The 14,254-nt window shown below is 43.4% G+C and overlaps 4 protein-coding genes across 4 annotated transcripts; 1 reads left to right on the top strand and 3 right to left on the bottom strand.

Annotated features, from left to right (window-relative positions):
- Positions 1 to 1,113: 1,113 nt before the first annotated feature.
- On the bottom strand, positions 1,114 to 3,517 carry Bfra_000752 (putative ph-response regulator protein pali rim9 protein; the record flags this gene model as incomplete). Its single annotated transcript, XM_037331196.1, has 5 exons — positions 1,114 to 1,711; positions 1,759 to 1,928; positions 1,978 to 2,230; positions 2,287 to 3,229; positions 3,331 to 3,517. The coding sequence occupies 5 exons, from the start codon at positions 3,515 to 3,517 to the stop codon at positions 1,114 to 1,116; spliced, it is 2,151 nt and encodes a 716-aa protein (XP_037197529.1).
- A 2,688-nt stretch (positions 3,518 to 6,205) lies between these two features.
- Bfra_000751 (putative abc1 domain protein) lies at positions 6,206 to 8,319 on the top strand (the record flags this gene model as incomplete). The annotated part of the gene is made up of 3 exons (XM_037331195.1): positions 6,206 to 6,652; positions 6,712 to 7,061; positions 7,122 to 8,319. The coding sequence occupies 3 exons, from the start codon at positions 6,206 to 6,208 to the stop codon at positions 8,317 to 8,319; spliced, it is 1,995 nt and encodes a 664-aa protein (XP_037197528.1).
- Positions 8,320 to 10,368: 2,049 nt separating this feature from the next.
- Positions 10,369 to 11,325, bottom strand: Bfra_000750 (uncharacterized protein; the record flags this gene model as incomplete). Its single annotated transcript, XM_037331194.1, is given in 4 exon segments — positions 10,369 to 10,539; positions 10,844 to 10,927; positions 10,939 to 10,959; positions 11,014 to 11,325. The coding sequence occupies 4 exon segments, from the start codon at positions 11,323 to 11,325 to the stop codon at positions 10,369 to 10,371; spliced, it is 588 nt and encodes a 195-aa protein (XP_037197527.1).
- A 1,150-nt stretch (positions 11,326 to 12,475) lies between these two features.
- Bfra_000749 (uncharacterized protein) lies at positions 12,476 to 13,164 on the bottom strand (the record flags this gene model as incomplete). Its single annotated transcript, XM_037331193.1, has 4 exons — positions 12,476 to 12,641; positions 12,678 to 12,787; positions 12,822 to 12,859; positions 13,128 to 13,164. The coding sequence occupies 4 exons, from the start codon at positions 13,162 to 13,164 to the stop codon at positions 12,476 to 12,478; spliced, it is 351 nt and encodes a 116-aa protein (XP_037197526.1).
- Between the last annotated feature and the right edge of the window lie 1,090 nt (positions 13,165 to 14,254).

Here is a 14,254-nt window from a genome sequence, read left to right as displayed (position 1 = left end):
CCCACCCATAATTAGATTAAATTCCCTACACCACTCTACTCTACTCTACTCACTCCACACCACAACATACATACATACACACAACACAACACACACAAATCACTCACAGCATCCAACTAATCTCTCCCCTAACTCATAAACCCTCCACTGCCTATCATCAACTCGCCCATACCTACCTAGTAATTTCTTCGCACATTATACAGATCATACATGCCGCTAGTGACGCGCTTTGCTCCGAGCCCCCTCTCATGTTATCTATCTATCTCCGAGTACCTACCTACCTACCTACCTACCTACCTACTTGTCCTTACTTGTATCACACAAGCCCGATGGGGAAAAAGACAGCGAGTACATCATCGAAACTCAAAACCATTCATTCACGTGAGAGTAGAAAAGTTAGAATTAAAAACACATTTCCATTCCACATATTCCTACACCTACACCTATTCCTATCCATATTGACATTTCAATTGATGTAATTTCTTAAATATCTGAAAGGTCCATTTAATTGTTCTCTACTAGCTAAAGTATTCATGTATCTTTGTCTGTGTCTGTAGAACATATAGCCATCTCACCCACGATAATGTGTGACGCCCTTTCAATCCCTCCCCTTCAACCTCAACTTCTGCACTCCCTAGTCATATTAACTGCTGTGCACCAGAGTTCCATTTCATTTAATCACCATTTTTGACCAACCGTCCATAGCCCAACGACCAGCTGGCCATACGCGGCCCAAAGTTTCCTGCCCAAATTCGCTTGAATGCAAAAGACCAACTCCTAAAGCAGAGGCCAAAATGTAAGGCTTGCTACACAAAATTGTTGTTAAACTATCATCAAAAATGTATCACCAAGTTCGAAGCCATTCTATGAACAAAAGAACAAGGCGGTGATACTGCTTAGCCCAAAATGACTGTGCATCTCATAAAATGTATGCTTTAGAAGTTTGAAAGAACCAAAACGCCTTGGGTCGTACGACTCTATATCAACAAAGGAAGGAAAAGAAACAGTGGCATTATTTACGAGCCGATTTGGTGAGGTCATAAGGTAGGTGAAACTGTAAAATGAGATGTAGGGGCAACGGGCAAAAGATCCCGAAAATAAATAATACCGAATTCAAAGAGCGCTGGCACCTGGATAGGCGGAATTTGGTATCATGCCACCACGCATGACACGAGGCGGTCCCCGACCACCACGACCTATAGGCAAGGCAAAGTCTGGATTGTCATTCAAGAGAACATCCTCTCGTCGAGCGGCAGGTCTCCTATTCGGCATTGGAGGTCCCGCGTAGCCACTAGCGCCTCCGTTCCATCTGGGATTGATCCCTCGTTGTGACACAGACGTAAAAGTAGATCTTTCAGATTCAGCTGGAGAGCGTTGCCCCGACTGAAGCTCCTCTAAAGAATTGTAAGAATTGTTGCCATCTAAGTTGCTCAACGGATTTGGATGAAGATGAGAGTTAGGATCATAGTTGTTATTCGAGGACTGTGCGGCAATATTGAGGGCGGCGGGAATTGTCAGGGATGACTTTGTCGCTGGAGCTGGAGCTGGATCTGCAAAACGTGGGTCAACGTCTTCGTAATAAGTATCATTCGAGTTATCTCGTTTGTGAGTAGACTCGCTAGGAGGAAGTTCGACGACAGGTTGCGAGGCAGGGTTCAGAGGTGATGATCTACCTGCTTGCTGTCCCCATACTTGTCTTGGTGGTACGTATCTGACCACGTTAGAAACTTGGCGACTCAATGATGGAAGATCACTTACTCATCTTGGCTGTACTGACTCGTCTCACTAATCAAAGTCTCATGCCTTTGCTGTATTTTTTGCTGTTGTAGCCCCACCATTCCAGCGACGTCGTCATCACTGTCTCTAAGATTGCCGAATTGCCCGACAAATCCCGGAGGTGGATGTGATGGACTTCCTGTTGTCGCATCCTAATGCCAAATTAGTATCATCAATTTTTCAAGGTGATTTACTACTAACCATTTCAATCGCCTGTCCAACCATGCCTACATTTTCCAAATCTTCCATAGGTGGAGGTGATTCGGCACGAGGCAAGCTACTGGGTCTTATTTCATCTGGCCTGTATGCAATATATCCACCGGGAGGCGCCGGGGAAGCATCCCTGAATCCACCAATAGGCGCCGAAGGATCAGAAGGTCCTCGGCTGTCATAGCCGGGTGGAGGCGCTCTTCCACCGTTACCCATCGCCATCATTCCGTTGTTCATCCCTCCTCTGTACGGGCCTGGGTAACCGCCACCTCTTGGACCATACCCCCTCTCGGACCATACCCCCCTCTTGGCTGGCCATAGCCATACCCTCCACGGTTTGGGCCTGGTGGAGGGCCCCCATAACCTCCTCTATATCCACCCCTCGGTGGTCCATAACCACCTCTTCCTGGTGGTCCTGGTGGCATTCCACCTCGCCCTCTCGAGTTCATGGAAGTGTTAGAGTACTGGTGGCTCAATGCCTGTCCTGGTGGCCCAGCAGATTGGTCACGGTTTCGCATACCGTATGCACTTCCTACTTGCGGCATCATCGGCATCATCGGAATTGGGTTTCCGTATTGATCTATAGATGGGGTGCCTGACTGTGGTCCATTGTAACCGTCCATTCCCTGACTCCTAATAGATCCACCAGGGACATTAGTAGGAGAGTTTTCAGTTGTTGGAGTTCTTGTAGTCAAAGGTATCCGCTCGTCACTTGTTCGTTCATTGTTACTCGCATCAAATGTGGCAAATGTTGGTAACTTCTCGTTGGCCGGATTTTTCGAAATGCTGGTGTCAGTGACAACCGGAGTGATTGTTTCAGTTTCTTGACGGTTGTAGAAATTCTCTCCGTTCATCTCTGCGTTCTCCTCAATGCGACGCTTCCTTGCTTTTCGACTAACCAATGTTCGGCGCATAGCGCATGACACAACACCACTTGCGGCGATAATGACTGTGGCGGCGAGCACAACATATGAACCCCATGCCATGTGAGGTACGAAGAGTAGAACATCGATGAGGAATGCGAGTAGGGTGAGAATCAAAGTCAAGATGCTCAGTATAAATATTCCCAATAAGTATCGAGGGGAATGTGAAGGTGCATGGAAGTGAGCGGCGATGGCTAGGATTAGCATGATAAGTGTGAATAGCGCAGCTACCGGGTGGATAATGAGAATAGCAGATAACGTTGATCTAGTACTTGTAGAGAGATCGAATGTAGCTGATTGAGTTTCATCGTAAAGACTTTCTAAATAATTATTTAATATCAGTGTTGTGCTTGGTATGCTAAAGTACGCATTGCGCGGAAGCATGTGTAGAAAGAGTGTGCATTCAAGAATTAAGACTTACCAGTACTATACCCAATTTCAATATTGCTACAAGTGCTTCCCTTACAAAAACCAAAGACCCCAAACTGAACTCCGTCGAAAGAGGCCAATGGTATCGACTTAATTATAGGAGTTGATAGAATTGACACGAGCAAGCATGCGAATGCAGCGAGCAGCAAAAGCGATAACGGAGTCGCCGGTCTTAACATTTTGTTGACCTGTGCTATGCAGATGCGTAGAAAATTGGAAATGCCAGCGTCTTTAAGACGCGGCAAATATCGAGGTTCTTTCGATCAAAGGGTGTCCAGGTGATGTTGTCGCGGAATGTACCTCAAGTCTCAAGTTCTCAATTTGTTGATTGTAATTATTATTGTTGCCCTTAATTCCCCACTCCTGACTAGACATCGATAAATGGAATACAGTTTCAGGAAATCAAGTCATAAATTGGACGATAAAGACTGGATCAATGGACGTTGTTGTTGCTGTTGTAGTTTCCTCCTGACGATGCCCTTTTCTGAGAGACTAGGAGCAGGCGGGGACCAGGGAAAAAGATGGACGGTAGGCAAAGTACATGTGTTTTTGTAGATTGTGATTAGAATTGACTTTGGCTTTTGGGAAAAGCAAGGTTAAAAGCGTTGATAGCCCACGCCTTCCAAGAACGGTTCCTCGTACTATGTCGTTGTAGGTTTAAAGCGTAGGTTAAAGGCAAACAGTGCAGTAGAACCTTGAAGGGATATCGTGTGGAGTGGGATTCAATTGGTCTCGACTTCAGCCAAGAATGAATTCTTCCGAGATTTCAAAGGCTGTGTAAGATAAAAATCGTAATCTTGGATGAGAGTCCGAGTATGGTAGAGACAAGTGTGTAGGAATTGGTTTGGTGTATGTTTAAAAAATCCTCGACTATTTGTTTGTACAAGAAAGGATGATGGTCTTTCAATCTGTCATGTCAGTCTTTCAATATGGTGGTAATTTTCGGTCTCACTCTTATGCGCGTTTCAGATTATTATTATCCGTCCCTTGAGGCTTGAGAGGGGAAGGGTTTGCACCGTTCACAAGTGCCTCGTCTTAAACTACCGTACAGTCTGCGCAGGATTCTGTCCTCCGCCGAGTTAATGACTTATTGTGAGAGATGGATGATTCCTCGTGCTGTACTAGGTATTCTCGTGATAAATTGTGAATTGCTCAGCCCCGCTGATTAAAGTTGATCTCGATTATGTACCAGGTATGTATGGATGGATGGGATGGTACTTTGTTCTAAAGAAGAAGGAGAACAGAAACACGACACGACATTTTCTGCTTCTCGGAAATTTATCCAAGCAGTATCATTGAGGTTGATCATGCAGATAATAATGAGCCGATGGCGATAAAATGGAGACAGGACGGTATGAATACGTGGGTATGGCAGGTACGATAGGTACTAGATAGATGGATAATATGGAGAATATGATACTAGAGGGAGGGGGAGGGGAAGGGAAGAAGAGAAGACACGAGAAGAGGATGTTAATATTAGGAATTGGTGATATTCAAAGTATACCTGATTAATCCATTCGAGCATCAACTACCTGGTACTTATCAGCCGGTATGATAAACTTATGAACTTGCTTGACAATCATCCTTTACACTTTGCTGAGTCTGGAGTCTGAACATTTGAACTTGAAGTCCCCGAGTTACGCTTTCTGGCACACGGTCTCGGACGCGCTGTTCATTTTTCATTCACTGCTATCACCTGTAACAAACTAACAACAGTGGACATTTGTTTCCAAAGATATTAGGATCTTCAAACACTTTATGCGACATCTAAAGTTATAGATCATACGATGGAGCTATTGCTTCCATGCTATGGATATGCAAATCATACAAGTTTATATTTAGTTCTGCTTTACTACGCCTAGCTGTGTTTTCTTTTCTTTTCTTGATATTTGAAGTCTATCAATCACATATCGAGAATGCTAGCCACTGTCCTATCCACTAGGCACTTCACAAGTCCATCATATATCATATGTATACCAAGTAGGCATGAGCAAAGTCGTCCGAGAAATACCTCTCTACAAGTCGAACAGAGGCAATAATAAGCATCCACCCAGAATACCTACTAATAAGTACCTAATAATGCATAATCTCGAATCAATGCATCTTTGAACCTAAAGTGTGACGCCATCCAATTCGGTGGAGGCATGCATTTGCTCTGATAGTGCTCAAGTATGATGAGGGAACACCTAATAAATGAATGCCAATATTCACAATCTGTCAAGGTTGAGAATGAACATTTCCCATAGGTGAATAGTCCTTGGCCACTTCAAACATGGTCCTTGTAAACTTCCCCCTTCTGCATAAAATACCGGGACGATCATACAGAGTACAATATGGATGTGCTCCATTGCCGCTGACTTTTCCTGGCTCTGATGGCTTGTTTGGTGAGTTGACATGCAAACTGGCCGTACAAATACGAATATGATACGAGATGATGATATGAGAAGGATTTGGTAGAACATGGTTTGGTATGAACCTTCCTTCCTTTGTCCTCCGTACTTTATAACGGTCTCTCAAAAAGAAACAACCGGCCACTCCCCATTCTTCAGCTGCTTGTTATTAGCTGCTTGTTATTGGAAACATCTCCATCTTCATCTTCATCTCCATCTTCGTTGCCAATAATGCTAAGAAAATCCAAGGAGAATCCGTGGAACTTCCATACTTTGATTTGTTGGTCGGATATGTCAACTCGACCGAGCCGCTTAGTAAAGCAGGGAAACGGGACGGGGCGGGGTTAACACAAACTGATTTCTTATCAACGATAACGGTGGGAACTAGCTGATAGTTTTCCTTATATTATCGTCATCGAATATTGAAGTTTTTACTTCCTCTATGTATTCCATTCACGTCGGCTTTTCAACGTAGCCATGTACCTGCCAAATGCAGGCAGGAGGTCGGGGCTCATTGTACCATCATGTAACAAGTTATTATTCAATCCATTCTTTTCTACCCACCAAATATCCCACCAGGCACGAAAACAATCAAGTCAATTTTTGACTCGACCAAAGAAGGAAACGATCAGAAATCATGTATATACAAAGGTTCCCCAACGTTTAGCCCATGCGCAAAGATATCAGCCTTTTGTCCCCCCTTCGCCAGCATCTTTGGGAAAAGCTGCCCCTCCAAAGCTATATCCTCGATCCATAAAATGGGGACGAAGATTACTATATGTCTCGGCGGCGACAGGCATAGCCTATCTCATAGACACCCAATTGTACGCATCCTCTATCACCAGATCATTGCGAACATTCGGCCTGGGCATATTGGTGGCGATCGATTATAAGCTTAATTTTAGACCAAATCCGATTCTCGGGGTGACATTACGGACTTGCATAGGAGAAATGCTGAGAGGATGTTCAATCTTTTACACCAGAATGGAGGATTATACCTGAAAATTGGACAAGCAATTGCTATGCAAAGTGCAGTCTTGCCTCCTGAATTCCAGAAAATGTTTGCGAGAATGTTCGATGATGCTCCGCAGAATGAGTGGCGCGATGTGGAGAGGGTTATCAGGGAGGACTTTGGAGGTAAAAGTCCAGAGGAAGTGTTTGGTGTTAGTTATACAAATAAGCCTGGGAGTGGAATAATCGAAACAAAAGCCAGAGCTTCAGCATCTGTTGCGCAAGTTCATTGGGCGAGGTTGGCTGATGGGAGAGAAGTGGCAATCAAGGTTCAGAAACGAGAGATTGCTAGCCAAGTGGGTTGGGATCTGTGGGCTTTCAAGTGAGTTTCCTCCATTCGAAAAGCATTCAAAATCTTAGACCTTGCTAACAATATGTTCAGAGTAGTGATGAAAGTATACACATACTGGTTCGACCTTCCCTTGTACAGTCTAGTGCCTTATATTACTGAGCGCTTAATGCTAGAAACGGACTTTGTAAATGAAGCGAATAACTCAGAACAGATGGCCGGACTAGTAGCGGGTGAACCACGATTGAACGGCCGTGTTTATATTCCCAAGGTATATCGTGATCTTTCCTCAAAACGAGTCATGACGACAGAATGGATCGAGGGTGTACGTCTTTGGGATAAAGAAGCTTTGACAGCTCCTTGGCTGGGTGGATATGGCAAAGGTTCTCCTGGAGCAAAAGGGGCCCCACTGTCAAATCCCTCGCCAAATATCCTCTCAAGTAACAATCCCAAACCCGATCGTAGTGCGGAATGGAGAGGTCGTAACGGCAAAGGTGGTCTAGGCCTCAGTTTGAAACAAGTCATGACTACCATGGTCGATCTCTTTTCCGCACAAATGTTCCTCTGGGGAGTTGTACATTGCGATCCTCATCCAGGGAATATTTTTATCCGAAGACAGCCCAACGGCCAACCAGAACTTGTCCTAATCGATCATGGTCTATACGTTTCCATGACTCCAACTTTCCGACACCAATACTGCCAATTCTGGAAAGCCATCATGACCTTCGACAATACCTCGCTTAACGAAATCACTTCCGCATGGGGTGTCAAGGCCCCCGATCTTTTCGCATCAGCAACTCTCATGCGTCCATATGACGGTGGCGATAACAGCACCAAAGATCGTATTACCAAGGATCTCAAAGGCAAAACAGCCGCAGAGCGTCACTACGAAGTCCAAGAGAGACTCCGTCAAGGCATCCGAGATGTCCTTTCTGAAGAAGAAAATTTCCCCCGTGAACTCCTCTTCATCGGTCGCAATATGCGCATTGTGCAAGGAAATAATCAATTTCTCGGCTCCCCTGTTAACCGCATCAAAATGACGGGTTCATGGGCATCTCGCAGTCTGGTCGATAGCAAGGATTTGAGTTGGAGAGAGAGATGGGTTAACGGGTGGAAACATCTCCTGTTCAGATTCGTATTGTTGAGCACCGATATGGCTTTTTGGGGAAGTAAAATTAGACAATTGCTTGGATGGGGCGGAGGCATGGAGGATGATATTGAGAAACAGATGAGGTTTTTGGCGAAAGATCAATTCGGAGTGGAGTTGCAACATGGTGTGTTTGATGGATAGAATTATGTATGTGCTGCGGCGCGGGAGTGGGAGCGGGTGTAACATCACCGTGCAATTAGTTAGTCGTGTATTATAGATGAAAAGTCCTTTTGTTTCTTAGCGGGTTAATATATCGTAGATAGAGTAGACTAGATATCCACTCCATCGTGCTAGTTAGAAATAACTGTATAATCACAAGTTGAATTTACCACTCATAAGATCTTTATCATAAGGATTTTTGCAAACCCCCGCCCTTCCCCACAATAGAAAAGTCTACTCGAGTAGAAGAAATATCAAAGCACATAAGGAATAAGTTCCTTTGATGGGTTAGGGAGAGGGGGAGGTAGAGGGAAAGGGAGATGATGTATTTGCTCTTTTGCTTCGTTGGAACTTGGTATGGTTGGGTAAGGTAATGAGTGGGAGATTGGGTGGGAGTTGAGGATGTGTAGGTCTCTCTAGGTAGAGCTTTGTTCGTTGGGCGAGTGCTGGGATTGCGGAAGATTGGGAGGATTTGGAGAGGATGGGTGGATTTCTGTGTGAGGTTTGGAGGTGAGGAGATGAGGATGGGAGGATGGGAGGATGGGAGGAAATAGGATATGAAAAGGCGAAGGGGGGGGAAGTAATTAGACACTGATTTTTTAGGGCTTTGGTTAGGGGCAGATCTGAGACGCTGGATTGGGATTGGGAAGGACACTACGAGAATGGTGGGTGTAGAGGGTTTATCTGGCTTGATATGTATGTATGGATGTATTTTTTGGAATTCTCTATCCGGAGATATGATATAGATGGCGCGTGGAGAACATTTTGATATAGGAGGTATGAGATATGGTATGATATAATCTTATATAGCTAGGTCTGTTTTAGCATCAGTATAGGATAAAGTTATGATGCTGGGGGTTTCGAGAGGTTTAATATCGGAGGGAGGGAGGAGAGGGTGTGTAAAGAAGATGATGAGAGAGGAGGGAGACAGAAGAAATCTGGTAAAATCAACTTTAAGACTATGCGTGTATCTCACGTCAGAATTGTACTTGGAGTTTTGCGAATGTTTGACAGGTGTATAAATCATATATGATACCAGTCAAGTCCACAGGATCTCCTATAATTAAGTATTGATCCAAGTATAGCTGTATTATGGAAATTGAAAGACAACAAAGTGAAAGGAATATCAAGCCAGAGATAAACATGCACTTGAAGCAATACAAAAGGTTTCAAAAATGAAGACGAAGAGGGATATAAACATACAAGAATCATCATCTCTCATTCAATATATGAACAATTGAAGTCGAATTCACCCCATAAATCAACTTTAACCAAGCCATCGGAACAACCTCGGGCCGAAATCTGAAAGTTAGACTTTGTTTCCCACCTTGATTTGTAGAGTTCCAGGCTTGATACAACAACTATTAATTTGATAGAAAGAACTTTTCTGTACAGAAAGGAATCAAAATCAAATGGAGAAGTGCTTATGGCATTATTTGGCATGTTTGTTGCATATATTCGTACTCGCAACTTATATTTTGCAGGTAGGTATGATTGATAGCAATTTAGAGCTTCAAGCTTTGTCATGGGCGCAAAATCGATCAGAATAACGAGCCATTGCATTGCAGTGGTCTAGTTTCAACTCACTAAAGTCTTCCATTCCTCACGCATAACATGACGCGATACGAAAATCCTCATTCGAGTATCCTTGGATTGAGATGCACCTCATTATTCGAATATACAACAAAAGTAGCTCAAAGGAAATGTGGATATGGAGATTATGTCATACTCACCAAGTCGCAAACTTCACACATGATCTCCTTTACGAAAGGGACAACAAATATTAGGCTTCTTCTGCCGTGGGCGGGAGATATCGAGGACGACGCACCTGCAAGGATTGACTGGTTTTGGCATCAACACACTGATGTCGTTTCCACTTATTGATATGCTTAAGTTCAACGGGCATCTCCACATGATCTGAGATCAACCGTGGAAATTTTGGGTTTTGGTAGAAGCACATCGAGAATCCGTAGCGAGAGATACTACTGCGTGCAGTATTCGCGGCGCCACCACTGATTTTAGAACTTGTCATTACTGGCATGGACTCAAGTTTTGTTGTGAGCAGGCGACGCTCGCGAGCTCTAAGGATAGCAAGATATCAAGTGATATGAGGTTTTGGAAAATAGTATGCTGCGATTTGGATGCTGAACTGACAGCATCCGCAGTATTTTCTGAATCAGGAATGTGAAGAGTTCCTCCGTACTGTGAAAATAGCACTAGGAAGGTTATGAAACTCACCGAAGAGTCATCATGCGTTGATATTTTGGAGGGGGTACAGTAGATACTGGGACCTATGGAGTAGGGATATGAATAGTTCTGCCAAGTGCTTGCCTAACAGTACTAGGTACTTATAGGTCCTGGCTCACCTAATCTGAACATCACCGAGGAACGAAGAAATTGAACGATTATTGAAGGAGAGTTCATATTATTGCTGATGCACAAAGAAGAAGTATTCTCTTTGCTTGGAACGACATTTCTCCTTCCACATCTAAGTATTTCCCATTACGTTGTTTCCTTGGTCGATTCCTTCATGTGGATTGCCTGGACAATGCACCGCAATGCGGTTTATCTTCTCTCCCACAACCCCATTCTATCTCCTACTCGCGATTGAAGTTGCTCCTTCTAGAGAATGTTAGTTACAAATGGTATAGCGTATGCATGATTCTCTGAACTTACAGCGTCTCTTGCATGCTTTGCCTTCACAGCGACAATGGTGCTTGTCCACTCGGCTTTTTCTGCAACGGAACCCTCTTCCTCTTCCTCTAGTGCACACACGTCATTCTGTTGTTGGCTTTGAAGTGCTCTGTTGTGCGCCCCAGCGCGCTCATTATGAATGCGGATCAACTCGACCATTCTTGTTTGGCAACGTTGCGCAGCTCTTTGAAGGCTCATACCAGACATGTATTTAGGAGTGTCGGGAAGCTGAATATAATCAGATGCATCGAGCTTGTTCCATTCCTGCGATCCGCGGTAGTTTTGAATGTTCATAAACACTGTCAAAGATTTTAGTTAGTCTAGCAGTCTTTTATACAAAATGAGCAAGGAAGAATGGCATATCATGTCATGTCTTGTCTTGTATGAATATAAGTATCATATGTGAGAAATATATAGCTTGCATCGGTATCTATTGTTATATGCAACAATCTCATTCTGTCTCAGCATGCTCAAGACAGAGGTTTCCGGCCATTGTAGACTGTCGTGTCCGGGGATGGGAATGGTATTGACGAAATCCATGATGGTCGAACCTATCTTCACGTTAGCGACGAAGACAAATATATATCTGCGATCAATATGCATATACCCCCTCAAAAATCAAGGTGCAGAGAAATCCCAATATTCTCTCGGAAGGACAAGGTATTGATACTACACAAGGAGTAGATATGGTTTGCTTACTTTTGATTGTCATCTCGATTTTTGATGTCTTGGAGATAACACAATAAGTTCTTGTTGTGATGGATTGATGAGGCACAGAAAAAAGTATTGTGAAAGTGCAGAATGAAAAACAAGGAAAAAGAGGGGGAAAAAATCAACTACTCAGCCTCAAGTATTCACTGTTACAATCCGAATCCATTCACTCTCAGAATCAGAATCTGGTCTGAAATTTGTATGGATTTGGATATCTACTTTCTTTGAAATTTCTTTTTTGTATAGCTCTCAAAAGGACAAGTGAATTGAGCATATTTATTGAGATAGAGAACTATCTATGGGTACTTGAGTCCACTCTGTAGTAATGTAATTGATATCCTGGTGTGATTGTGAAGCTGTCGCTTTGCTTTGCTAATCTACCATTGCTTCCTCTATCCTGATACTATTGCACATATACATTTTCATTGTAATTGATTCATAAGAAATGACTCTAAAGTAATACCACACGTTCTCAGGATCTCAATCGCTCAAGCGAAAGACAGTATATTCAAGCTCGCTTGTTCTCCTCCTCCCAGCTAGAATGAATGAATTCTCTTTCAAAAAAGAGGGGACAACGGAAGAACAGAGCATTTTTAGGATTCAGTAGTTTCTCAGTGCCTGTGTAGACGGGGTTCTGCAATATATTACATCTACCTATGTGAAAATACATGCAAATATACACAAAGTCTTCCGCTACCTACCGTACCAATATTTCTTATACCTGCCTAATATCTCAAGCTCCTATGTCATATCTGCCGGAAGAGGCCAAGCTGCGAAATGTATGTGCTAGTTGGTAGCCGCCAACGAAGATCTCTGGGCCGGAACATTTGCGCTCTTCCTTTTGGTGCACTCGAGGTCCTTGGTGGAGTAATGGTATAGATGATGGCCAAGGTGACTCGCTTGCCATATCCAATTAGCTCGAGGAGTGAAGACACCTTTTGTTTGGGTTCGTGAGTAGGTCAGATAATAGGCAGGCTTCTGAATTACAGGTAGGCGGATAGGTCTGGGTATTCTTGTCTACAATGACAACATAGGTGTTTCCTTTCTATGTATATATATTAGCACAATATCTCTCCTACAGAAACCATTCCGTGCATAGAGGGGGAGCTTCTTGGACCTGTAACTTGAGTATGCCAAGGGAGCTAGCGTAGAGCCAAAGTATATTATGGGTCGGAGGCAAATAGAATTCATCTGCGTTGTAGATTTCTATCATGCTGTACGAGATACGAATAGATAGTTTCGACAAGAGAAGGTTCAAAACTCGTGAGTCTGTAAAAACGTCTTCGATGAACTGACTCTGGTGTTGTGCAGCGAGTCATTATAGGTGAGATTACACTCTGTGGACCGCGAGCGAGGACCTTCCAAACAAGGACCAAACTTTGTACAATAGAATTTGATCTTCTTGTATCTCGAGTTCGACATGCGAGCCTCTAAAGCTTTTCGTGTGTGTCGAAGGTCTTCGAAGAATATACGCGACGTTTCAGTTGAAGCGTAAGAGTACCTGCGGGTGAGCCAAAAAGTCGGCCCTGCGGAATATGAATAGCCAGCACATCTTTCATTTGTAGGTGGTGGTTTCACAGGGCTTGTCTTGATGTCTAAAAGTCACAGAAAGCGTCAGCTAATATCCATTTGTATCGATCAGGTTTCGTTGACTTCACTCATTTGACCTACCTTGTTTTGTGGCCCACAAGCAGTAATATTGCATAACAAGAGGGGGCTGTACAGGTGTGTTGTATGTAGTATGGATAATATTCAGAGCGTAGCTGGACACAATCTTCGTTACTGCTGATACTGATAACATGATGGCAAGGCGAGAAATCATCAGTGTTGATGCACTTCTATTTTTACAAATCTTTTGGTCAAAGAAGAAGGTGCGAGCTTCACCTTCCGCATAGGAATATCATGGAGACGGGCAATATTACGTGAATTAATAAGTTACAATCATAGAAGAAACTACAGTAGAGATGCAGAGAATGGTTTCTTATCAATTTTGAGGTTATAGTAAATTATATCCATGGATAATTGCTAGTTCTAGTCAAGTTTAACCTTTTCTCTTCATATGGTTGTTTTTAGCAAGAACGATTTCTCCACAGTCTCGTCGCCCAACAAAGCTCGAATTCGTCAATTTAGCCAATCATAGTTTCAAAAAGGGCGGGACACTAGCCTTATTCCCTTCGTTTCTCCAATCTCTCAATTGTCTATAAAGCCTTCCATTTACTCCTGCCAATTCTGTTACTCTTCCTACCCTCTTACAACTACCTCCGAAATATCCTCCATCAATTTTGATCGATCTCCTCGATCTTGATTGATTCTTCACTCTTCTTTTACCTTCTCCAACACTTTGGTTGAAGTATCCGATACTTTCAATCAAACACCAAGTCTTCTCGATTCTTGATCGTAAGTCAAGTTCCCTTGTTTTGATTTGTCCTCCATCATTTTGCTCGCTCCACGCTGCTATCAGAACAAACTCTCCTTCATCTCATCTTCCATCTGCTTTGATACAGGCCGAAGT

Source organism: Botrytis fragariae (genome assembly GCF_013461495.1).
Source record: "Botrytis fragariae strain BVB16 chromosome Unknown tig00000001, whole genome shotgun sequence".
Taxonomy (NCBI): Eukaryota; Fungi; Ascomycota; class Leotiomycetes; order Helotiales; family Sclerotiniaceae; genus Botrytis; species Botrytis fragariae.
The sequence above is the reverse complement of the archived record's forward strand: the minus strand, read 5'-3'. Positions and strand labels throughout refer to the sequence as shown.